The 27,017-nt window shown below is 38.2% G+C and overlaps 1 protein-coding gene across 1 annotated transcript in view; it reads left to right on the plus strand.

Moving 5' to 3' along the window:
* Positions 1-7,702: 7,702 nt before the first annotated feature.
* The window catches only part of LOC104923139 (inactive dipeptidyl peptidase 10-like), a 96,482-nt gene continuing 77,167 nt past the window's right edge, over positions 7,703-27,017 (plus strand). The window contains exon 1 of the mRNA XM_010736137.3: positions 7,703-8,170. Coding sequence (XP_010734439.3) covers positions 8,114-8,170 — 57 coding nt within the window. The 5' untranslated portion in view covers positions 7,703-8,113. The remainder of the gene's footprint in view (positions 8,171-27,017) is intronic.

Here is a 27,017-nt window from a genome sequence, read left to right on the forward strand (position 1 = left end):
ATGATGTACAATACTGCTTAAGTGGTGATTCCATGTGCAGGGGAAGGAGGTACGGTGTTATTGATTTGTTTTATCTGCCAAGTCTGTTTCAGTAATGTTACGTAATCAGGAAACTTTATTAAAGTAAGTCACAAAATGTTGATACTGACTGTATAAGTAAAATGTTCACTGAAGATATGTTTTCCTGCAACATTTGATTTAAAAAAATAATATCTTCATGGTATGTTTAACATTCAAAACACTTTGTTATGGTTAGGGAAGGATTGTGGTCTTAGAGTATTTTTAGCTATTAGAGTATTAAATTCAATTAATATTTCACTCAGGATGTGAGTCTTCACCACTGGAAACATGTTTATCCTTTGTGGTATGACATTGTTGTCTGACTCTGTAGAGGCTTCTACGTTATGTACCTATCTGTTGTGTCGAGGGAGTAAGACAGTCCTCTGACCTTGGGTATCATAGTAATGATCAACCTATCTACAGTACCTACCTTCACAACAACAACTACCTCCCTTCAAACTTCCACAATTTATTTTGACATCATGGTGTAAACAGTTGCATTCTGATTGCTATAGGGTCAATAACTCAATCTACTGATGTTACATTACAACAATTCAACTGCTGTATCACTTATTAAAATGTAGCAGGGGTTGCATTTTATTATCATTTTCACACTAATACTAAAAAGCAAACTGAGCTGCAATGATGACAAACTTTAAGTCTTTGTGTGGGGGAATGGGGGAATATAACACTAGATATCCAGACCTGGGATCTGTCCATTGTTCAGATGGCCCATTATCCTGAACCCCCAATAGTCCAAATACTACTTTGTTTAGGATAGATCATGTTTTACGTTAAAATGCATTCCTTAGTCACATCGTAAGTTACATGCATGACATAACATGATAGACTGGTATTTTTTTTTTTATCAATGGGCATTTGTTTTTGGGATTAATGACTTTGGGTCCAATGGGACATTTTTCGGACTATTGGAGAATAACTGTCAGAACAATTGCATGGCACCCCAGACCTCCAGATCCAGATCTCCACAGTTTTATCCCTCAATGCAGGAAAGACTACTAGCTGCATAGATCAATTAGAGTCAAACTAGTTTAGTCTACAGAGATTAATGCAAACATGAGTGAATGAGGTTATTTGAACCTACAAGTCAAGTGTCAAGAGAATGAATGAGGTTATTTGAACCTACAAGTCAAGTGTCAAGAGAATTACAGAATTACATCAAATCCATTGTTGTTTGCTTTTGTGACTGTTTTGAATGGTGAAATCACAATTTAATTAAACTGTCATTCTGAGATAGTAAATAGTGTTCATATTTTTGAGAAATCAAACATGTTTTCTCATGATTGTAATTTAAGTCAGTGTTTTGTTAGATCGGGATTGAGAGGCTGTTTACATCAACGTGTTTCAGTTGGGTTGTGTCCTTCAGAGAAAGAGTAGTCCACTAATCAATCCTGTCTCCTATTTCCACAGACCTGCAATGACTCAACAATTATAAATAAGGAAAGGGGAAAAATAACTCAAAGCATAAACTTACATTGTCTCAGAAAACAGCTTGATTAAACAAATTAGGTCAAGGGAATGCACTGGGAATTCATATTGGGAGGTATCATTATTGTAGTTATTGTTACTGTACAGATGCAATTAAACTAAAAGTAAAAGTGGAAGCTGAATATAATTAATTAATAAGCTATAAAGGTGGTTTTTGGGTATCTTTTTCCCTTTTTAAACAAGTAACGTAGTAGATAGAATAGGAGCCATGACAACTCTGGGAATCCATCAAAGAAAGAAGCACTTTGTTTGTCTCATCTGTGTCCAGTAATAGTTGCATCCATCCCACACTAATATCCCTCCTCTGTATGGGAGGTATAAAGAAAACACATCAGTTGATGTGGTCACTACTAATGAAAGCACTGGGCACAAATAATGCCGTCTGGCATCGTGGGTAGTGGAGGTGGAGATTTATTTAATGACTGTGAGCGCCTGTCGAACTGGCTTGCTGAAGTGTAACACATCAGACGTGTGTGTAAATTGCATTTCCTCAGCTATAGACTGAACGCAGGGGTTTAGATCCTTCTGCCATCACAGCACTGAACAGACAGTGACAGCGACAGCTGACAGTGTTATGTGCTGGGATATATAAATGTATTCATGGGGACTCTATGTATTATTTTTATCTGTATGTTGCAGTGTTTATGTCTGTATCTGAACTGGCTGTGAAAACAAATCTCGATCTGGGACAACCTAATCAAATACAGAGAATTTTAAAAAAAGTGTGACAGTTGCAGATCATACAAATAAACATGCAGACTCTCTTTGAGTATGATGAAAAAATGAGTGATGATTGAAGGAGAATTGAAAGAGAGGTGCACTTCGCTCTTCTATTTCCTGCAGTTAAGGAGGAGGAAAGAAGAGACAACACAACAACACATCACTCTGCCCAGCAGACTGAGCAGTGACAACAGGAGGTGAGTTTGGACTGACGCAGCATTGCACTCTGACCAAGGCCCCCATGAACTTTCTCCTCCACATGCAATGCAAAGCTCCTGGCTGTATCAGCAGGGAATCAGTCTGTCATGTACATCAAAGAGAAATCGATCATCATACTATAAAAGGATACACGTGGTGCGTATGGATGAGAGCAGAATAACACCCAGGAATAGATGAGACAGATTAAAAGGAATTTCTGAGTTGGCAAAGTCAAGAGTTGCGCTGTGCTTTCACTGAAGTGGAATCATTTAATGAAGATGTTGCTTTTTGAATACAAATTTAGACTTCATTTGGTGTCTTAAAATGATCAAAATCAGATTTTACACAGGAAAAGAGTGGATATTAATATACCGCAAATAGACGAAACAAAAATAGAGCTGTGACTGAAATCAGAAAAGGTTTGGAAAAAATAAAAATCATTGTTACGTAACATCAGGCACATTATCCTCAGGCCACAGATTATAAAAGTCAGAAGGATTAGTACACTTGGCACTCGTATGGGCAAGGGCTGTGTGGCGGGACTGAATGCACAGAATCAGCATATTAGAGATGGAGAGCTTTGTCTGGAAGCTTATCCGCATAGCAGCCGATCCTTTTGAACAGATTTGATGTAGTAATGTTGTGGGAAAGGAAAACTTACATTTCTTTCAAGAAAAATGCCACAGTTATGAGCAAATTATGAGTGGATAAAGAAAAAAAAAAACACATGATCGCTGGCTGTCTGCCTGCTCAACCATGTTTTGAAGTACCACTCGTCCATGAAACTGTGTGCACTGAGGTTTTAGATAGTGATTCTCCTTTGCAAAAGCTAAATCTCATTTTGTTTAAAGCCCTACGACTGCTGACTGTCTGGTGAGATATGGTGGCTGAGGCACAACGCCCACAAGTATGCATTTTATTTACTGTTGCTTCTTTGGGAGCTGGTCCTTGCTTCCCATTTCACTTGAAGAATATGGTACAGGTTCATTTACTTTTGTGTTTTTGAACCGACCTGCGTACACCTGTGCAGGACTGATGAAAGTCAGAGAAATAAAGAAATATATCTAAAGGCTGAGAGTGAACTTGAGTACTACTGTAATGGCTACACCAAGGTTTAGACTCAAAAGCATGACTCATAGATAAGGCAGGAAGGTTAAAAGCAGAGTTTTAAAAGAAGTGGACCAAACAGCTCAATCAATGACTAGATGGATGATTTGGTAAAGGAATAGTAAAATGAATGATGGTCAAATTCTAACTACGTTAGTATCAGGGTCCTGGTATTGTTCTTTCTGGTTAACACAGCCACAGCTTGTGAAACACACAAGTCACAGTGTCTCTATGTGCATCGTCATTTTGTATTTTATGTATACTTTTTGTGTGCAAATTGAAAAACCTGAATGAAAATGAATGAATGAATGAAAGCTAAAAAAAACTGTTATATTTCCATCACATTTTCCAAAGAAAGATGAACCCACACAAGTCACCACAATTTGTTTTATTTTCTGAAAATGTATAGTTTGTGCCAACTTTAGTCTGCTGTGAGAGAGACCTGTGGACAGGTATACAAGCTGTGCAACCACTCATTATTTATAATATTATGAATTTATGACAGCAATAATATTACTTGAGCGTGCATACTATGAAAAAAACTGAACCGTGAACCTGAACTATCCCTCAGTGTAATTGTGTGACACTACAGGTGTCAAAATTACAATTAGAAAATGACGGTGATTCATGTTTTCTTTTTTTTTGATCCTAGTGGTTTACAACTAGCAGCAAAATAATTGTCTGATATTTATTGCACGGAGTCATGAGTGAGTAAACAGCCATATATACTACCAGACACAAACCATTAACCATTTTTTTATGATATATACAATATATATAATTTGTGCCCACCCACGGTATGGATCTTCTCCAGATTTTAATTTGTTGTTCCTTGGCCAACAGCCTTACACCACTTTTCATTAACATCTGGCTTGTAGTTTTTCCGTAGTCCAGACTAACAAATAGCATGGAAAATCCTTGCTGGAGGTAATAATGCCTGCATTCCAATTTGGTGAGCTAGTGTCAGGGTCCTGGTGCATTCTGGCTCACTGAGACACTAAATGGAAATGAGACATTGATGAAAAAAAAAAAAAAAGGGTTTGCAGTTTGGGTTTGGGAATGAGGTGACTGGATCTGGTTAAAACATACTGATGGAGGCTGGAGATTGACAGGCGAGCAAACAGGTCGCATGTGAAGTTTTCTTGTAAAGAAAGTTATTCTTACATTCAGTGTTACTCATCAAAACACACCGCATGTATCCTTGAGGCAAACAAACATGCTGTTCTTCTTTAGAAACATTTGCAGAGCTAGTTTAAAACCTGTGTTGTCTATCGATGTTTGTGATTTTCTTCTTCACTTTGTTGCACTTCTTCTACATTCATTCCCCATTCAGTGTGCGATTAAGCTGCTTAAATATTTTGTGCGGCTGGTTGTAATTCCATGGCTCAAAACTTTAAGCTGACACCAGCTCAGCCTTGTTCTGTGCTGTTACTGTCTGCCACCATATAGAGCTGCACTTCCTCGTGACATTTTAGTGTTCGACTGTTGGACAGTGACACATTTCCTATCACATCTCGATCTTTCATGCATCAAAAGGTCGCGTCTCCTCCTCACTTAAACTGGATACATGCTTTCAAGTGACGGCAAGCAATGACCATCAAAGTGCTCTGTGATAAGCTAACAGTAGAAGAGGCCTTTTACTTATTGATGGTGAGATTCACCCGGCAGTGTGGACAAACTCTACCTGCAAGCTGTTAGATAGTTTACAGCTGAGAGCCACTGTACCATCACTATGTAACAGAATAGAGGGCATGACACCCTCTGTCACATGTCTTATCTCCTTCAAACTACAAGACAGTAGGATCCGAGCGTGTTTCACAGTAATTATCTTAAAATGTCACAGCAGTCAAACATGTCTGGCTTCCTGCATGTGATACCAACACTGATGCTATGATTTAATTACTGACAGCAAACCTTGTTGTGAAAATCCATTTGGACATTTTTTCATATAATAATGGCACACGAGTGCCTTGAGTGAAAAGGTGAATGCAGTACCAGGACCTGTTACTATAAATGTCAACTCCAGGGCCTTTTCATCTGAGCTGGGACACACAGAGGAAATTGCTTGTGACCTTCGAAGATGAAGCACTAGTCAGAGCAGAAATTCTTAAATGGGAGACATCTGCCATTGATTGTCCTTTTTTCCCCCTAAATTGCACACTGAAATTTGGAAATTTGAAAAGTTGATCATGCAAAATGTGCTAGGTGTGTTATGATTTAGTTCAGGAAGTGAACCTAAATGCAGAGGTGAAGGTAGAGTGAACAAAAAGTAACTTGAATCACTTACCAAACAGGCAGGATAGCACGAAATAACAAATGGCAGGGACTCAAACTAAATCTAACCATGGCGCAGAAAATAGATGGGAAAAAGATCAAAGCAGGAAGTAAACTACCACAAGACACCTGAGGAAAGACTATTTCAAAATAAAACAGGAAATACTAAACTAAAACCATGACAGAAGTGCACAATTAATAACATTTGATGCATCTGATGTATGAAGTTTCAGGGCTAATGCTAGCACTGCAAAATAAAAATGTAGTCTTTTATACATTTTTTCTTTTTTATGTGGTACTGTATATATAAATTAGTACATCAGACAGTTTTGGAAGGAGCTGTGTTGTTCACCATTGGCCTACTGTCATACTTGAGTGTAACTACTTTGAGGTAAAGTAACTTTACCCCTTCAGACAAAAAACAGCTCCTCTGTTTCTTGTGTCAAATTTCAAAGATGTCGTAATATTATAGCTGCATTATTATTACTCTCTTCTACTATTACTGTTCTCTATTATTATGATGCATTATCATTATAATCATCTTTATCGCTGCTTCTTTTCCACACTGTCAGACTTCCTCTCATTCACAAATTCTTCAGTCATCATAGCTAATCAATAATCTTTGTACTCTTCTATCTTGAGCCAATGGACCTTTTTCACAGCAACATGAAACAGTAGGGTCAGCCCAGATGTTTCCTATGATACTAATTAAGGTTCTGTTCCATTTATTGCAGCAGAGATTTTCCAGTGAGCAAACATGCAGAACAGCAGCAACCTGACTCTGTTTGACCTGAATGGAACAAAACCTTAATGTGTATCATTCTGTTTACCTTACTGTTTCATGTCAAGATGGCTGTTGTGAAAAAGGTCTAATGATGGTTACAGTCTGCTCAGAACTACTGCAAAAACCAACATCTCCCATCCCCACCGTGACCTTCAGGAAGAGCTTCCCTGAGAAGCTTTTATCCTCCCCCTGATGGTTTTATTCTACCACCACCAGCGCCTATGCTCCAGAGGGATCCTGTCCTAGCTCCTATTGCGTGGGCATACATTTAATGAAGATGCTTTACTCTAAAATACTGCTTCCACAAGAAATATTGTTGTACACCTATTCTTTATCATTTGTTCTCTCTTTATTGAATGACCTACAGTCATAATGGACAAAAATATAAAAAATATGGTTGACAAATAGCACAATTTACTTTGCTCTAATAAAATTGCAGCGAGAAAGAGGAAGTGATTTTCTACCTTAATTAAAGGCCACCAAGAAGTATATTTCACCTTTATATAATGTCATATAAGCATTTAGCATTGTCACCTCATGGCAAGAAAACCCCCGGCTGGGGCCTTTCTGTGAAGTTTGCTCTCTAGGTACTCTGCAGCTTAAATGGTGGCTCTATTTTTCTTTAATATAGAGCCACCATTTAAGTGTCAGGTCTATGATAAACTGGTGAGTTGTCCAGGGTGTACCCCACCTCTCAAACAGTGCTTTTTATAGGAAAATCATTAACATGATTTTTTTTACTCGGATCTGATTCTTAATTGAAAGCTTATATCATATACATATGACTGAATAGGGATGGGATGATGTAGATGACAGTATAAAGACCTTCTCTAATTAATTTGCTATGTTACTGTCATATAACGTCACGTTTTATTCGAATAGCACATTTCTGCCAATAACATCCTGGCAAAATAAAGTTCCTATTAAAACAACAGAAGGACAAGCAGCAGATAACAGTATAAAACATGTGTCTAAGCAGCAGGTCTGTAAACATTATGCTTTTACATGCAGCAGTTATCAGTTTTATCATGCTATGTAATCTGTCCCCGTGGAAAAATCAAACAAAGGTTCATTTCTGTGCCATCAACCCTAATCATGTATATAACTTCATGTTTTTGGAGCCTGATTGTTCATAGTCTGTTATCCTGTCTCGGTTAGTGAGGGCTAACTGTTCCGTTACTGTCAGATGAATGAACAAGCCCGCTTGCACCCACAGTTGGCGCACCAGCCGAGCAGGTCTTTACGCACAAGGCATCATTGGCTGAGAACCCATGCGTGTCACAGAGAAGAACAACGAACCAGTTAATAGCATTAAACGAAGCAGTAAACTAGTTTCAGTGGCTCCCTTGCGTCGGCCGGCGGTGTGTGTGTGATCACTCCCAGCAGCAGGTTATCGATCCACGGACTGATTGGATTTTTCCTCTCCGGTGCTGGTGCTGGTGCTCTCCACGGTGCTGAAACATGAACCAAAGCGCGGGAGCAGCGCAGCACAGTCGGCGGTATTCAACAGACGGGAAGGTAAAAAGATCTTCTGGTTGTCTGCACTGCATCATGTATCGACACCCATAACATAAGTTGCATGAATGGAGCTGTTTAAGTATTTTGCTTATGCGATACAAAAATCTCCGCGGGAGAATAAAGTTGGCTGCTGCTTACCTAAGTTGCCAGGAGCAAAACCGAAACCACGTGGAGGAAGTTGTGAGTCAATTAAATGAGAAAAACTCAGTGTAAGCATTTGATCGGTTGTTGTGTTGCTTTAGCACAGGCGCGATGTTAGATAAATGATTTAACAGGAGGGCAGGACAAATAGTGTTCTCCGTTTGAGGACGGTCTCTCTCTCTCTCTCTGGAGTGCATCCACTTGATTAAATGATTTATGGGACCACCGACAAATGTATTAGGCTAAATATTAACATTTAATATCAAATCTGGATACTGAATGCGTTTATTTTGTCTTTCTGGAGATGGAGAGTATGTTTCAATGTTGAAAAGACCTTTTGAGAGCAGGGTCCAACAACAAGAATAAAAGTAGACCCATAGTTGCATCCAGGGGATGTTTTTATTGCTCATTGCATATCAGGATAGTGACATGTTACTATTAAATGACAAGTGTTTAATGGTTGTCTCAGACAGCAGTTGTCTTATTGTCAAACTTAGATTGTAGCTAGTGATATTTCCTTTTTTTTAAAGCAGGTCTAGGTGATGTATAAACACAGTGCAGCTGGGCATTTAAATGAGCTGTTGGGACTTTTGTAAGTTTATGATGTCAGAACTATACACCCACAACCCCAACATGGCCCATCTGGAACCACTGCCCAGGTGGGCTACAGTCCATTACCTGTGTTGACCTGGCCATGTGTCACTCAAAACAATCAGCAAATCAGAAGAGAGGTTTATTAATATTAATCACACAAAATGCAACAAAGCACCCTGTTCTTGCTGGAGCTCCAGAGAAGAGATGCAAAACTATATTGAGATTGTTTTTGGTACTTCAAACAACAAATACAGTATATCTTTTTAAGGATATGATTGAACCAGATGCTTCCCAGTTCAATGACAGCACACATCAAATGTAAAACAAAGGGACTGGAGCACAGTGACTGATGAAGACACTGTCCATTTTGACTCGTATACATACAGCCTTTAACTGTGCAAACTAACATTTCATTGTGACCAAGACATATGACAAATAGAACAGGAGTACAATTGCCTTTGTGTAACTGGTTGAACAGGATTTTCACTGGATAATGAATTCACAGGCGACCCAGCAGTCAAGTGCCACACTCCATGCACTATGATGACATTATAAACCAGAAGTAGAACAAGACAAGAAGTACTGCAAGTGGATGAAGAAAGATGATTTTCAGTTTTTCTTTATAGCCTAAAAGCTTCATCTTTTCTGTTCCCTAGTTTAATGACGTTACAAAAATGGTTAATGCTGAACATAGCATTGACTTGACGAACCATTGATGTATCAGTCTGAGCTGTGTCAGCATGAGTTCTACTTAAACTCAGCTCTTCTTTGTGGCTTCATTCATGTCATAGCATACCAACAAGCCAACGAAGAAAGATCGTAAGATCAGAGGGAATAATAATCTATAGTGTATAATGAGCATTGTGGTTACAAAATGAATAATGTATACAGAAATTAAATATATATTGTAATATCTGGAATAAACTAAGACAAGTTTATTTGTTCAGCACATTTGAATAACAAAGCAACTCAAAATGCTTTAAATAAGGAAAAAAAAACATTAAGACAAAATATATACACATAGAGACTCAAAGAATGAAATACAAGAGAAAAGCTCAAATGATTCTGTCAAAACCCAGAACAAACAGAAGACTGAGAAATTACATTGCGGCTTTAGCACAGTACTCCTGAATTTGATTCAATAAAAGGCAGCAAACATAAGAGTTGTATGCCTTTATTTGAAGGAATTGAAAGCTGAAAAGTTTTCTTCCAGATATGTGGTGAAACAGCAAAATGTAAAACTTAAAATGAAAATATCATGGTGTGGTCTTTTTTGTAAATGCTTTGCCATACAAGAAGTCAGTTCAAAACGATCTGAGAACTCTTGGGAAGGACTAAGCTACAGCTGTCTTGCTGACCTTTTTAGAGAACTGTGGTTAGAAGCATACACAATACATGGAAGTATGAATGGAAAAGTAAAAACAGCATGATCCTTATTATGGAGTGTGTGTACTAGTAGGAGATGTGATGAACAGCTGGAATAAATGTGTTGGAAGAAGTGATAATAGTGCATTAAATTAATCTTTGTGAATGTCTGGTGAGGTATCCAGCAGTGAGGCAGGAAAATGTGAATATGGGTATTACCACTTGTAAGGATTGGTAACTTAGTGAACGCTGCAGCCAAGAGCCACAAAATCTGGATGTATCTGATAACATTATGAAAAGGACCCTACAAGGAAATGAACCTTTCCACTTCATCTAATCTGTGTCAAGTTGTGCTCAAGGCAAAGTCTTGTTCTGAAATATCCTCTGGGGCCACAGGATCACAGTTTAGGATCACAGCCCCCACAAGATCACCACTGTTCTCTGGAGGCAGCTCTGCAAGGCAGCAGCTGGCTCACCTATATCTGCCTACCTAATCAAAGATAAGAAGTCACTTCACTTCTTCCAAGATTTCAGAACTAGACCTCTCCATGAGCGAGATTTGGTTAGACATGCATGGCATCAAGCAGAAAGAAGACAAAATGTTTCATTTTCCTATCAGGACTTGTTGTCAGACACTAATAATAATGATCTAAGCTGGTCAGTGGCAAAAAACAAGCATTTTGAGTGGACTTAATTTGATGGTGTGCCTAAGGATTACATTGTATTCTGTTCTGTGGCTTCCAGCTACAGCACTCTGACTCAATACTGGAGAAAATTCAAAAATCGTTGTCCCAATTAGTCACTTTGACACAAAAACATGGGAAAATAAAGTCCAGGTTGAAAAATACAGAAGTTACCCTTTAATATGTTGGAATTTAGCATGTGACACTTAGATTCTTAGCATGTCTAGCCAGTGTAATTTTGCTATGTTAACATTTGATTCAAAGTTCAGGTGAGGATTTTTATTTTGTTGCTTGTCTAGTTGTAAAAGTACCCTGTCATGAAATGAAATGCCAAACAAGTGGAAAAACTATTGTACACGCATTACAATTAAAGTCAGTGGTTCGCTATCATTACCACCCTCTATATGTTCTAAATATAAAGGCAATCCATCAAATTGATGCTGAGATATCACTCTCCTGTCATATGGAGGTGTTGGACTGACAGATTAATGGACCAATGGTCCGACCAACTGACATTGCTGTTCTTTAGAGCTACACTAATAGTTTGCAATGATAGCTTCTCTTCCCGAGGCACATCAATTAATTTCAGTCATCTTGGCTATACGCTACACTCATGCTTGTCTCATTACACCCAGCATTATGTAGCCATTAAAACCAGCTGCAGAAAATGGAAAATGAGGACAATTGTGACATTGCCCCCCATGGGCTTTGAGAGAGAAAAAAATGTGCATGCATTGCTGGCGGCTATCCAGTTTTTCATTTTCTTGCCTCCTCCAGTCTATCCATTAAACTGTGGATGTGAGTGGTACAATTGTTCTTTTGTGACCAACAATTTTCTTAATGACACATTCTAAACTGTCAGAGTCTTACTTTTTCACTTTAAAAAAAAGATAAAAGCATTTTGTCAGCATTTTTTCAGAATAACCCAGCAAGATATTTAAACAGTAAGAAAATAAATAATAGAAATAGAAATATAATAAATATTTCCACTTTCTGATGATTTTCACACTGATGGTTTGCAATGGTTTTAAATATTGTCAGAAACTGAATTGTGTTTTGGCGATTTTCTGTCCAACGGCTGGACCAAAAACAAATGGACAATCTTTCTCAGTCTTTTGTGAGACAGATTTTTTTTAAAATACAGTTTACAAAGCAACCATAGATGTTCCTGTTACATGGTCAGTGTTTCCTGATCATTTTCTAGAAAGGAACTGATATGATGATATATAGTTATGATATATAGTTTTAAATTCCTATAAAAGTTCCTGCAGAGAGTATCATTTGATACCAATTGCAGATTTGGTATTATTTGGTTAATATTTGGTTATGGGAGGGCTATTGCATTGGATTGCATTAGCTTGTACAGGTTGACTTTAACTGTATGTATTGTAGTGCATGTATTTCTGAGTGGTTTATAAATTGCAGGTAAATATTCCACTCGTGTTTAAATGGATCTCTGCTAGCTTTCAAGAATTTAGCAGTTATTTAAAGAATATTGCTTAAAATATTTTTTATATTGAGAGTTATATCAATACCTCTCCAGCAAACAGTAGCTTAGTTTAGCATAAGGAATGGAGGAATATATTTTTTTTGTTTCCAAGAAATAGTCAGCAAAAAACCACAGCTGGTCATTTTTACACTCTTCTCTTTGTATGGATTACACATGAGAGATATGTGTTAATTAGCAAGCTTTAGAAGTGCTGATGGGCAGATTTTTCAGATGTTTCCAGACCTCATGCTATGCTAAGCGAGCTGAAAGTAGTAGTGATATTTTCTTCTAACTTCAAAGAAAATTGACACTATGTATTGAATGTAGGTAATTACTCGTGCACTAATGTACTGGTTAGTTTTGTTTTCCAGTTGTCATATTGCTCATCTTTATAGAGATGCTCCATTTGAAAGGATTAGGTTACTGAGACCATTACACCTTTCACTAACATGTACGTTTGTCATGAGCCAGTAAAAGAGACTGAAGAGACAAAGTAATTCAGTGGATCATTGGTTGAGGGAGTGATATTCTCCCAGTCTATCCAAGTACTCAAGACAAGACTCACAGCTAAGAAAGACGCTCTTAAAGATTTGTCCTTGTGTACTGCTACTCTTTTCTAAGTATAACCACAGTTATAATCACACATTTTGACATTGCCATTATCTTACTTTGTTTGAATTCCCCAGTAGTTGTTATCAAAAAAAATATGCCACTAGGATATAAAAGTGCTTTGGGGCTGGACTGCATCTGAAATGGGGAAGTGTGCAGATAAAAGGCACATGCCGTGTTTTGGAACAGTGGGCTTTTGGAGGAAAAACCCACTCTAAAACACTTTTACATTTAGTCTTTTTATGTGTCTTGGGTGGAATGGATAGCTATCAGATATCAAAAATGGATTTAAATCTATTTGTTCAAACCTTGTGGTTACATACATTCTTTTTACACCTACAAAGAGTAGTTCAGTAAGTGTTTTGTATAAGTAGCTTGTATCGGATCAGTTCCTGTGATAGTGGCACCTGAAGTTGCACTGATATCACTAAAATGTTCTACACCGAGCTGTTGCAGAATTTTTCTGAATCTTGATCAGTTCAGTCACTGAATGATCTGGTGAGGCAGAATTGTGAGTTAGAGCCTGTAAAACTTTTCATTGTTCATATATAGTCCATCCATGTGTTTGTTTCAGTTTCTGGATAGTTATTAGCTAGCTAGACTGTTAACTGTAAGTTACTTTTCTTCTGGTTACCCAGGTGCAGTACCACCTCCTTATATCAGCAGTGCTTACCCCGATTTTCAGGTCCCATGAGAAGAATAAAACAGAATACAATCAGATTTGCGATTTGGTCAGATATGTCACTATAAGTTTAAATGTCTTAAATCTCATCTGGATTTTATCTAGTGTTTAGACCAGCATTTGCCATGTGTGAAAAAACAGCCCTTTGAAAATGCAGAGGACTCAAAAAAGGACTAAAGCGCATGGTCGTCCAGAAAAAAAAGTGGGTGTTCAACAGCAAAAACGTACACATGGCACAATATTTAATTCCCTTCCTTCAGCATGGGACAGCATTTAGGTACAAATGACGACTTCAGCCACAATGTAGCACGATTATGGTCCACTCCAATGAACAAACACCTTTTGGACCAATAAAGCACAAAGATCAACACATATTAACAATGTAACACACCAGGCTTCAGGAACAACTCAGTTTGAGTATACAAGGTAATACCCTTGGCACTTTAGGGCTCACTGGAGGAAAACCGTGGCTCCACAGGGAGCTCTCACTGCGGGACAGATGGTGAAACATTCGGGCTCTTGTCGCCTTACTCCCTGCTGAGAGTCTTTCAGGAGAATGTGACAAAACAAGAACCTTTCACCAAAACTCTGACTCTGTACCTCGTTCTCCAGGGGTGTGAAAACTCTTGCAACCCACCAACAAGCATGAGTCAAACAACAGATTATTCTTTATTTTTAGGGATTCTAGAAAATTTAGGACATTGCACAATTGAAGTAACACAGCATGTATTATAAAATACCTCCTGGAACATCAGTTACATTGTAAGTGAAGAGTTGAATTAAAATCTGAGAAGACTGGGAGCTTTCCTGCCTTTTAGCATGTAACTGACAGAAAAGCAAGAAACCTGAAGTGCTTTCACTGCTACTGCCAGACAGCGAAAAACTATAATTTAGTATTTGACAAGTGGCAGTGTTTCTTTATATTAAATATATGCATGGTTCTCAGCAGATGTCAGAAAGTCCACAACAGGATTTGAATTGCTATTGAAAGGCTGCAGAAATGCAGCGTACTGCTTACAGACATCAGGATGAATCCAGCTGTCAGCTCTTTGTGTCCTCCACATGATGAAGTCATGAGAAAATTCCTTGAAATTGGTTCAACTCGTACTAAACCACTGCCAGCTGTATCGTTGGTTTGTCCTATATAAGCCTCTTATATTTCATTGCGCCGATGTGATTAGAAAACAAGGAACAAAGACGGGATGGAAGTGTGTTTCATGTCATCAGATGAACACAGTGACTAACTCACATTTTCATCATTTATACCTTCACTGTATCCCAAGACGCAGAAGTAGACTAAAAATAAGTTTTCATAATTTGAGAAATCGAGCACTTTTGAATGAAGTGTCAAAGCAAAGTATAGCAGTGTTGGTTCTAATATTGCTTGATTCTTTTGGTGTCAGTTCCCCATCAAAGAGGTGAAACAGCTGGAGAGCTAATCGGAGTCTTGCTCTGAAAGGAGATGATTGTGATTGCAGTTTCCCAGCAGTTCTCTCGGCTTGACTCTGTGAGGCGCAAAGCTCAGAAGACAGGTGGAAGGCGACATGCAGTTCTGATAGATCATCATTGTTTAGAGGAAGTATTTTCCACATGCTTTCTATACATACTGTTGGATTGACTGTGGTGCAGTATGTTTTGATAATCACATGATTTGGCGGGGTAGTGTAATACAGGAGGTCAGCTTGCAGAAAAGTGGTCTCAATTAGCTATAACTATAAATTATACTTATTAAGAGTTCAGATGTCAGTCCTTGCTAATTTGAACATCTAATATCAGTCCTTGAATTACGTTATTTAAATGAGTCAGTCTGCCACATTCCACGTTATAATGTTGTTATCATCCACATAAGGTGAAATGTACACAATGTACTGCACATGCTGAATGAATATACATAATCAATCAATCAATCAATCAATCAATCAATCAATCAATCAATCAATCAATCAATCAATCAATCAATCAATCAATCAATCAGTCAATCAGTCAATCAATCAATCAGTCAAACTTTATTTGTATAGCACTTTTCATACAAAAAATGTAACACAAAGTGCTTCACATAAAAACATAAAACATGAAAAACAACCATCCCCAGCCGTCCACCCCAACACCCACAGCTAAACCCTGATTCTCCACCCCTGACCTTCCAACCCACCTATCCCATTATAAACAGAGCAGAAACTGTGGAAGTGCCATCTCATCGTTGAGCACTGTATATATAGACAAATAAATAATAGCAAATAAATAAATAAAAGAGAAAATGTTATAACATTAAAATGCATAAGAAGAAAAATATTTAAAAATGGTTCAAGTAAAAGCCAAATTCAAAAGATATGCTTTAAGTTTAAGACAATATATAGACTCATAGAAAAATAATCCCTCTCATTATCACACACTTCATGTCATCACTTATGACATGAAGTGTGCAGCGGTGTGTCTACCTGCAGAGACCCCGCACTCTGTCTCTATTTTCTTATTTCAGGACATTCATGGGCGTCAACTTTTGGGGAGTGGGTGTGTAACCCCCAGCCAATAACAGAGTGCAGGTTGTGAGTTTTTAGTTGGAGGGGATTCTCCTCCATCTGGAAGAGGAAGGGCCAAGTTTGAATGTTGTGTTCACAAACTGCAACTGACTGATCCTACTCATCCTGCCTTGAACTTCCTTGCAACGATTTAGCCTAAAAGATACAATAACTGATTTTTTTGATCACTTGAGGGCAGCAAAGACAACATCACCTTTTAAGTTGCTGTGAGCAAACAGTTGCTTATTAGCAGTTAAGAAAGACCATTATAGTGTATTTGGAGTTGTGTTTGTGTCCATTATCCTCTCTCTGCCTGCTGTTTGGTGATGGGCAGGTCATGTACAGTCGGTTTCTAGAGCTTTCTTTTTGAAAACAGCTGTCTGCTGTGGCCAGAAAAGACGCTATGACAGTGGAGCAGAGCCACACTATATGACAAAGTAAATGTCCACACAATTACTGTGTGGAATATAACTGACAATACTGCCTGATCATCAAAAAATGGATCCGTCTAATGTAAAAAATAAATCAATCACCTATAGACAAATCTGGGTTGTAGACAGAAGCAGACACATTGCCGTTACTGTGTTAGCTCTACATGTAAACCCCATGGATGTATTAAGAGAGCTCTTATAACACATCCATGGTAAAGCTCTGTTTGTATGCAAAGGATTTAATTTCAAAGTGTTTTGCCAAGAACGCTGCACATGAGATCCTGTAGAACTCCTTACATGGAAACAAGTAAAGAGTTTTTTCTTACATGATTATTGGAATATTTCAACTGCATTGGGAGCAGTTTGCTAACAAAAGACAACCAGGGACCAATGAACACTGAGCGATTTGCATACACAGTGCTGATGCATATCTCTTACTAGCTTGGCACGTTTGGCATGTTTTCTGTTTGAAATTTCAGTTTTACAGTAATATATGTAAGATTTGTATGAAATTATGCATTTCCGATGCCCCTGCAAGAAATCGCAGAGTTTGCTGATGTTAGAAAGTAATTCCTGCTGGGTTCAGTTAGCTATTTGACAAGCACTATGACATCCACACTGGTGAGGGCAGACAGATGTTAGTGTTATTTGCAAAGCATGTATCATAACTTGATTGAGACACGTGTACTTGAGACAAAGTTGAGAGAAAGTTCCACAGTAATTAACCCAAACATCTCTGACTCCACTATCATTGTAAATTCAGTGTCACTTTTACTTTGCTACCACATTGATGGAGGTGCCGGAGAGTGCAACACAGAAATCAGGCAATGGATAGAAACCCAACTTTAAAGATTATATTTACATTGGTTGCCATTAGTTTGTAAGATCATTTTAATTTATTTGTTTGTTTGAAGTTTTTCTTAAAAGTGATTGAATTAATTAAATAAAAAGCTTAAAAGCTCTCTCTATATATACTGGGTTCTTCTACTCTTTTATAACACTCAGTGAGGCATGCAACCAAATTGCAATTGCTCCCTTTAGAAATCCTGTGAGCCAAATTCAGCAATCAGGCAAGCATTGAACAAGGGGCAGCACCTATTTCTGTCAATCACAGGGTGATTTTGGGAAGATTCTCAGATGAATGGAGTTGTAAATTCATGTTGAAGGGTGTGAATTTTTTTTTTTTTTATTCTAAAAGACTAGATTAAGTAAAAATCTGAGCAGTCAAATCATTACATGGATTTAATGATTAAGGCTGATAGATGCATACAGGCAAATATCTACTGCACATTTACTATGATAAATAATTATTAAACACAGGAATACAAGAGAGAGAAAATCATGCACAACCTACTAACTGCATATTCTTTTCTAGCAAGAAAATAGACACACTCTCTTCTTACCTTAAAGTTTACATTCAAGACTGTTTGCAACTGTGGTTTGTTTCTATATTTCTACCTTTATGACATACCCACTGACTTTTAAAATGTGAGTGCCCGCCAGGATTGCTGCAGGTGTGAACTGGTGTGTATATGTAGTGAACCTACACTGACATGAAACCCTTTCATGTCCTTGTCCCGGCCCTGATACATGAACTACAGGGCAGAAAGCAGAGAGGCAATGAGCCTCCGGTCTTGAGATATTGAATTGAAATTGAATTCTTTAACCTTTCACAGCTTGGAACAGCTTGGAATATATGGTTTCCAATGTACTGTATGTCAAGCTTTTTTTCTAGCAGTGAAAATCCCTGTGAATATTTCCATAGAGTCAAAGTCAGACCAGTGGAATGATAAGGAGAGCACATTCACCTATTGAACCAACATTGATGCACAATACAAACAGGTGACCAAAGAACTAAAAACGTAGATGATTCGATGTAAGGCACTGAAGGGTGGAAGAGAGGTTCATTGAAAAGACAATGCTATCATCATCTGATTGATGCTATCGAAAGAATCAGCTGGAAATCACAGGATATTAGTAGCTATTGTTTCCCACAATCCCGCCTCATCCTGATGACCTCCCAATCACCTCAAATCTCAGAACACCATGACTTTGTTCTCTCTATTGTGATTGCAGGAACTTTAATTTCTTGTAAGTACATGTGTTCAGGGCCTGTAACCTAAATAATATTTTGTTTCCAACAATTACCTTTTTGAACTTTATTTATGAGCAAGTTATTGGACTTTCTCACTTCACTTTTAAACTGAAAGCTCAAGCACATGCGTTACTTGAAATCCACACAACAACATCCTTGAGAAACAAAACAAACTTTTAGAACTGGGTCACACTGACAGTTTCCACAAAATAAATAAATTATTCTCAGCTTTCATTAAATTTTGTACTATGCAGATTCAAAATCTAATTAGAATTCCTTTTTTTTTCAAACTTTAGGTCAAGTCAGGTAAAGTCTGTGTTTCATTTTTAGAGATTCTGCATAATTCCTGATTCCTGAGTTTATGCCAGTGAAATAATTCCCAAATAGTATATTTATTATTATTTGTATATTTGTCTAATGTTTGCTAAATACTATATTAAATTGTCTATGTAGGACAGTAAACACAGTATCAATAGCGTATTTGTTTGTAAGATGAAAGATTTCTTAGTGTGAGGAATGGGTGAATTTAATTATCATCTTTTTTGTTATTTGCATGTCTTCCACAGTTCTATAAATAGTTGTTATTAATGAGCTCACAGAGCAGGTGGACAAAGATCATTATATCACTGAGAAAGTAGCAAATAAAACTACTGAGCTGTCTGAGAGTAAAGGCTGAGAAGGAGAAACAACTAAAGGGGGGCTTTTTAAATGAAGAGAATGCCATGACTACATCAAAGTAGAACAAAGCTGCGTCCGCATGCAGTGGATTTCATCCAAACTTACAAACATAGCTGATGCAGGGAGGGAGTGGAGTTGCAGAAGCTCAGAGGCAGAGACTCCAGATTTCACCCAGGGGACAGCATCAGTCTCTGGGGAGCCGAGCTCCAGAGGCATAGATCTCAACACTGACGTATAGGGGCTTCCCTCGCTCTTTGCTAACTCTCTGGGTAGAAAACTGCATTATTAGTTATACAGTTATTTGCTGCCAAAAATATCAACTATTAGTGAGAGTGAATCTGGGTCAGAAGAAGTGGTGCCAGAAGAAGAATGATTTGCTATGTAAGGAGTATGGACTGTGTAATGTGCTGTGGAATCATATTCAGGATATATATAGATCCAAGTGCTTTTTTACATAAAGTAAAATATGGCATGCTCTCTATTCATTAATCAAGTCAAGTCAGTCAAAGACAAGTCCCAGTCCAGCATTTGTACCGTCATTGTACATTTTTTTTTTTTGTGTAAGGCACTGAAACCACAAAGACTTTTATTTTGAAAGATGTTCTTTTCATGGTACGATTATGCCCTCTGTTGCCCAGTTGTTGTGGGCAGCCTGGCTTCATTCTCTGCGTAAACAATACACACAAGTTTAAACATATTTTACTTTTAGAGGCATTTGAGTCCACATGCACAATGTTACTGCTAAAAAACATTTTTCTTTTGACCCCCCAAACATTCACACTTCAGTCTAGATATTCTAACTGAAACTTACTTGTTCATGTTACTTTGCCATTTGTTTACACACGTGTTGTGTAATGTGATGTCACATCATACAAAATGTTTCCATTCAAGTGACAAAATGACATTATACAAAATGGCATGACATGTCATCCTGCCCCTTTGCTTGGTTTATCCTGCTGTTGCTTTGTTTCAAGATTTGTCAGAGGTTTTTATGTGTCTTTGCCCTTTTAGCAAATGTATTACACACAAAATATCACTGTAGGTTGACAGGTAGATTATGTAACTATAACTGTATAAAAAGAACAATTATAATTACAATTATAATGTTCACCACAAAGAGAGAATGTAAAAAATACAATAAATAACTAATAAATTATTTAAGAAGAGCTGGCCACAATATTATCATATGTGTAGTGTTAACATGATAACAACAACAACAACAACAACAACAACAACAACAACAACAATAATAATAATAATAATACAACATCAAAGATCATATTATGATGCCTCATCAAAGTCACATTTATATGCTACTAATGTGCGATGGCAAATACATTTTGAAAGAAACATAATACTGTTATTTCGATATAATTAGGAAATGTTGATTAATGATTAATGTATCAAGTCACAAAACTGTTGATACTGAACACTGACAACATGTAATTTCTGCTCCCACATCAACCGTTCTTGCAATACAATATCTGCTGGCAACAAGTAAAGCATGAGTTTAGGGAAAGAAAGAAAAGTCAGAACTTCACATTAGAAAGTTAAAGTTAGAATTGAAATGTAGAAAAGAAGAAAGAAACCTTTGTATTATTTTGATGACAGTTATACAACAGTCAGTGTTTTATAGAAACAGTATTCTCATTGTCTTAGTTAGTTTTGGCACATCCAGAACTTGCAAACTTAACTGTAAATGATGTTATATGAGCTCTGCCATCTCAGAACCATTCAAGAGCGTAACAAAAGCAGGTAATGAGTCATCATGAACTCATTAGGAGCACCAGATGGTGCCTAAACCACTGGATTGGCAGCAAATGAAAATTACATTTCAACTGTGTAATTTTAGCATCAAATCAGAAGAACTGCAGCTCTGAGGGATTTCTTTCCATTGCACTTTCCAATTTCAACACATTGATGCAGAGCAGCGCTGCACAAAAAGGTGTGAAACTAAATCCAATATAATGGCACTGAGATGATTCACAGCAGGTGAGCCAAAGACAATTGTGCCACCGGTAATGTCACATGTAACAAACCTTTCCATTTATCACACCCAGGATGACTCAGAGATCGAATAACACATGACTTGAATCTGACTAAGAGAGTTGGGGAGAAGTTCAAGAAAAAACTACATAGACTCTCTTGGCATATGTTCATGGTGGCTCAACACCTTACTGTGTCTCAGTATAGATACCTCTGTTAGTACACTGTGTACTCAATATACTTTCTGGTGCAGTGCTCTAATTTGGGCAGAGTGGTGTTCAAATATGGCCGTTGTGCACTTACTGAAAAAGACGATTGCTACATTTTCCACTTCTTTTTCGGCACCTAATGGCGTGTGGGAGGTCTATCTCCTTCTGCCACCCAGCCAAACTGGTGTAGTAGTCTGTCATGTCATGTTACTCTTTGTCTGTTGGAGTGTTAGGATTAGAGAACAATTATTGCTGAGTCTTCTGTGTTTGTTCTTTTTGCCGTCACCACAACTAGAACCATGAAAGACAGACAGCTAATATTAGCCTGCTGCTAGCCGCTCCCTTCTATTAAGAGGGACAAACACAGCAATGAGTGTGCGACATCTTCCAGTGACTCACAGGTTGTTCAGTTTGTTCAAGTAACATTTAATAGGGATCAGCAGGTAGCATTTTTCTGTTACATTTGTTTTCGGGGGTACGTATGCTTTTAAATTTGTGTTGTTTCTGTATTCTGAAATGTATTTGGCTTTCTCACAGCAGCCTTTGACACGGTGGACCACGCAGTCCTCCTGTCACGTCTTAGTAATTATGTTGGCATCCATGGCACTGTTTTACAGTGGTTTACATCATACTTATCCGGTAGAACCTTCTCCGTTATGGTTGGTGACCTGTCCTCCTCCATTGCCCCTCTCTTCTGTGGAGTTCCACAGGGATCTATTCTTGGCCCTATACTATTCTCCTTGTACATGTTACCACTTGGGTCAATTATAGCCAGGCACAACCTTTCTTTTCACTGTTATGCAGACAACATACAAATTTATCTGCCAGTGAATGGTGAGCAATGGTCAATGTTCTTTGTTTGCTTGTATTGCCGATATTAAGCAGTGGTTGGCTCAAAACTTTCTTCATTTAAACGATGACAAAACTGAGTGTATTGTATTTGGGAATACTGCGACGGCTGGCCTCGGCACCCTGTCCTCTAAGCTGAATTCAACCATTAGAAACCTGGGAGTGACCTTTGACAGTCACCTCAGGTTTGACAAACATATCAACAACGTTGTCAGGACTAGTTTCTTTCAGTTGCGTCTCCTGGCCAAAGTAAAAATGTTTTTAAGCCGTCACGACCTAGAGAAAGCCATCCATGCTTTAATAAGCTCTAGGTTAGACTATTGTAATGCACTTTATGTTGGCGTCTCCCAGTCATCCCTCAGTCGACTTCAAGTTGTGCAAAACGCTGCTGCCCGTCTTTTAACTGACACCAGCAAACGTGCGCACATCACTCCTGTTCTTAAATCCCGTCATTGGCTTCCCGTCCTTTATAGAATTGATTTTAAACTTTTAACATTTGTTTTTAATGCTCTTAACAGCCTCGCCCCTTCATACTTATCTGAGCTTTTAACTGTCCACAATCCTGCTAGAGCGCTGAGGTCCAAAGATCAACTGTCGCTGGAAGTGCCCAGGTCAAAATATAAACACTGGGGTGACCGAGCGTTTTCCGTTGCCGCCCCCAGGTTCTGTAATAAGCTCCCCGTCGAGATGCGTCTCGTTTCTGACCTGGGCCTTTTTAAATCCAAGCTAAAAACCCACTTATTTAGGATGGCTTTTAACATCCAGTAGTATGATGATACTTTTATCATTTGTTATTCGATTTTGTTGCATTTTATTGTTTTTATTGTTTTTATTTTGTTTGTTTTTTATCTATTGTTCTCGTTATTTATTATCTACTGTAAAGCACTTTGGTACACCGAAAGGACTGTTGTAAAGGGCTGTATAAATAAAATACATTTACATTTACATTTCTGCAGGACATTTTTTCATTTGCAGCACATTTGTTGTGGATTTTCACAAGTGATTTTGAATTGGCATTATTTCTGTAACTGTAATACTATCAGAGCTTTTTAGTCTCTGCTCATGCAAATAGTGACGTTAACATCATATGAACAGTGTCAGCCACTGAGCTCTTCTCCATCAGGAACAACTGGCTACACAGTCGTAAACATGGAGGGGGCTCCAGGGAGTCTCACTTCTCTCGAACTGCAGAAAAGGAGGAGAAATTGGTGGAGTTGTGGAGTGTGCACGAGTGCTGGCATTTGTACCACAGTCAAGTGGAAAAGAAAAGAAAGTGGACAGAAATTGCTCCACTTGTGGACAAAAGTTGCCTTTCTTTCTGGTCCATTGTTCAACATTTTTCCTTCTTGTAAATGTCCACCAGGCACAGGAAGGGTACTAATCTCAAAAGTAAGTAGTAATAGTAAATAGCAACCCTTGAAGATCCTCAGTCTTTGCAAAATCCTTTTTTGCAACAGTACACACTAGCTGCACTCTTATTTATTTTATATAAAATTCTATTTTTAGTTCAGAAACAGTGACACACAAATGCTTCTCGCATCTACACTGTACCTCTATCTTCAGATTATATTCCCTCCTATTAGACTTTCTCTTCCAGCTGGCTGAGCACTATCTTGCTGCAACAAACCAGAAGAGACACAGATATTTGTGCATGTTGCACACATAAACCCACATGCACAAAATCTGTTTTTGGATACCTGTCAATTATGATTACACCTCATAAGATACGGCTGCTTCCTTATCGTTCCAGTTGTTCAGACAATGGATGATTTGAATAAGTCAGCCATTGGAACGAAGGTGCCTCCTCTCCACTTGTTAATAGCAATTGTCAGCCCATGAAAGGTTTTCCAGAACACGACTGTTGTTTTCAGCCGACGGGGGAAAATGTGTGGATGGCTTCCATGGCAACTTGGATATAGGAGGGACTGTTGGAGCAGATGCCTGTGAAATGTGCTATATAAACAAACAAGCAAGCCCTGAAAACAAATGAAATGTACTGGAAGACAGACTATGAAACAGATGAGCGTTAGCCCTTTTCTCCTGGTGCTGTTTTAAAGTTTATTTTTGGTGCCTCTCTTGGGAGTGCACATACAAAATGCTTTTACAACTAAAATGATTCTTTAGCTGAAAAACAAGATCTGAGAAAATGACAAGACAGAAAAATATCTATTATAAAATGTAAAATGCACACTGTGTAGACATACAAACAATTCAAATGCCCCGAATCCATCCTCACCTCTCCAGATTCAGTTTTAAAAACATTTAAGATTCTCTATAAGTACGCATGTTTTGATGCCATTCCATATCAAGCAAGATGCATGGCAAGATTTTGTAGTCTTGGTGAAGGTTTTTGCTCATGTGTCCTGAACCACAGATTGTAACGTCACCTCTGAGTGAGAGTCATGAATTGATCTGTACAGTGGGAGAGGAGAGGAAAATAAAACCGGTCCGAACTTACTTTTTTCAACCAATGTTGTTCACCTTCAAGTGACTGCATTTTCTTGCAAATATTCAGTGTTGTGCTTAAGCGCTGCACACTTTCCTTATCTTCCTGAGACACATTCACACAGACACACACCTTCTCATAAACAATATTGATTACGTTAAGCCTCCATTTGCAGCTCTGCACTGCTCCACATACTATGTGCATTCTCCATTTACTATCTACCACTTTGTCCTTCAGTGCACCTCCATTTAGACACTCTTAATCCGTGTTGCTTCTCTGTGTCTATATCTGATTACACATTGGTTTACAGGCTTGATGTGCACACACCAATGTCAAAATGAAAACCCCACACCTTGCATGTGTTATCTTCTGCTGCCAATGGATATCCTGCAGAGTGGTGATGGTGGCGGTCATTCACACTGTGAGTGAATGACAAGGTCTGAGGTGCAGGTGAAGAAAGGGCTTGGAGAAGCAGCTGTTTAATGTGCTGCAGTGCTGCCTAATTATGCTAATCCTCCTAAGGCATCCTCCATAGGATGCAGACACACATGAGCTTGAATTGGCTTTGAAGAATAGAACATGCTGAAGGAATATATCCACAGAGGGATGTGTTTCCCTTTCTGTGTAAATGTGTATGCATGAGAGGAAGCATAAATGCATGCAGTTTCTCCTTCTTTCGCTGAGCCGAGCTTTGTGCATGCAGTATTTTGTTATGTTGTACTGCATGTGTTGGGTTTCTACCCAGTTCACATAATACCTTTCAGCACTTTAGGGAGCAATGGAGCAAGTGTTAAATTCAGTGTAGTGAGTCCGTGTGATAGACTGGCTGAATCACTGGTATCTGTCCAGGGTGTATTCCTTTTAATGGCCAGCCGTCTGCAAAACTGAACAGACTTTAGAGAGTGGATGGATGGATGGATGGATGGATGGATGCATGCATGCATGGATGGATGGATCTGTAAACCAGGACAGATATCCTAATTCATTCTTGCATTGGCTGATTGACATCAGTTGCTTCATTCACACTTCACAATCAGTGCCTCATTTATTGGCAGCTTGGCTACCAGCTGACTGGGATCATCCAGTCATATTCTTGTAGGTTTTGTAACTTGGCTTATACTAATAGCATTTGCTGCTGCAGCTCCCTCAGCCACCCAACCACGTCTGCAAGTGTTAAAGCTTTTATGTTCACTTGAAAAAGATTTTATGTTCATGTACTGATTAAGGGGTATTAGTTCAGAGTCATTGTTTCTGCTCAGATTCTGTGAGCGCTTCCTCCAAGAGCAGAACTCCTTTTTATGCCATTTTTTTAGTTCCTTGACTTGTCTCTGACTGAAATTTCATTTAATATATTTTACACAATGATTGATGCTATTCAGTATGTACCTCCATTGTGTCCCATTACTTGAAATTATTGTGCCATTCACATTATATTAGAAGAATACAGAATTTCCATCAGAATCACTTATTAGAGCAGCAAATATGCTCAAATGACATTGTCCTCCCAAGAAAAAGGAGAGCACCAGGCGATTCATCAAATGCTAAACAACAGCATTTGTTTCCATTCAAGTGACAAAGTCCTCTAGCTGCCATAGCAATTATGACTCTTATCTGTCGGGAACAAAGAGAAATTAATCTCATGATTTAGAGCCAAAAATGGTGAGTTTTGACACTTTGTTTTCCAATTACAGATGACATTTTTCTGTAACCATATCCAAGTGCTTCGTACTGTAACCATGACAACAAAGGTAGCTTAACCCCTCGTCATTTTAACTCAAACTGTGGTTTTCCCCTAAAGCTAACAAAGCTGTTGTTTCTTGCGTAAACCTAATCAAACCTTAATTATAGAGGTGCAAGATCAGGCCATCGTCCTGTTAATAATGGCGTAAGGTGTCTTCACAGACCTTCCTTAAATGCTCTTGGTTTAACTTTGACATAGTATGTATCTCTGATAAGGTAATAACCTTCTACACCTTTTTATTTCTTGCATCAATCCACAGATCTGCATCTGCATTTATATGAAGGAAAGGAAAACACAAAATTCATGTCACCGGTGACAATTCAAAATATA

Source organism: Larimichthys crocea, chromosome XVIII (genome assembly GCF_000972845.2).
Source record: "Larimichthys crocea isolate SSNF chromosome XVIII, L_crocea_2.0, whole genome shotgun sequence".
In the NCBI taxonomy this organism is placed as follows: Eukaryota; Metazoa; Chordata; class Actinopteri; family Sciaenidae; genus Larimichthys; species Larimichthys crocea.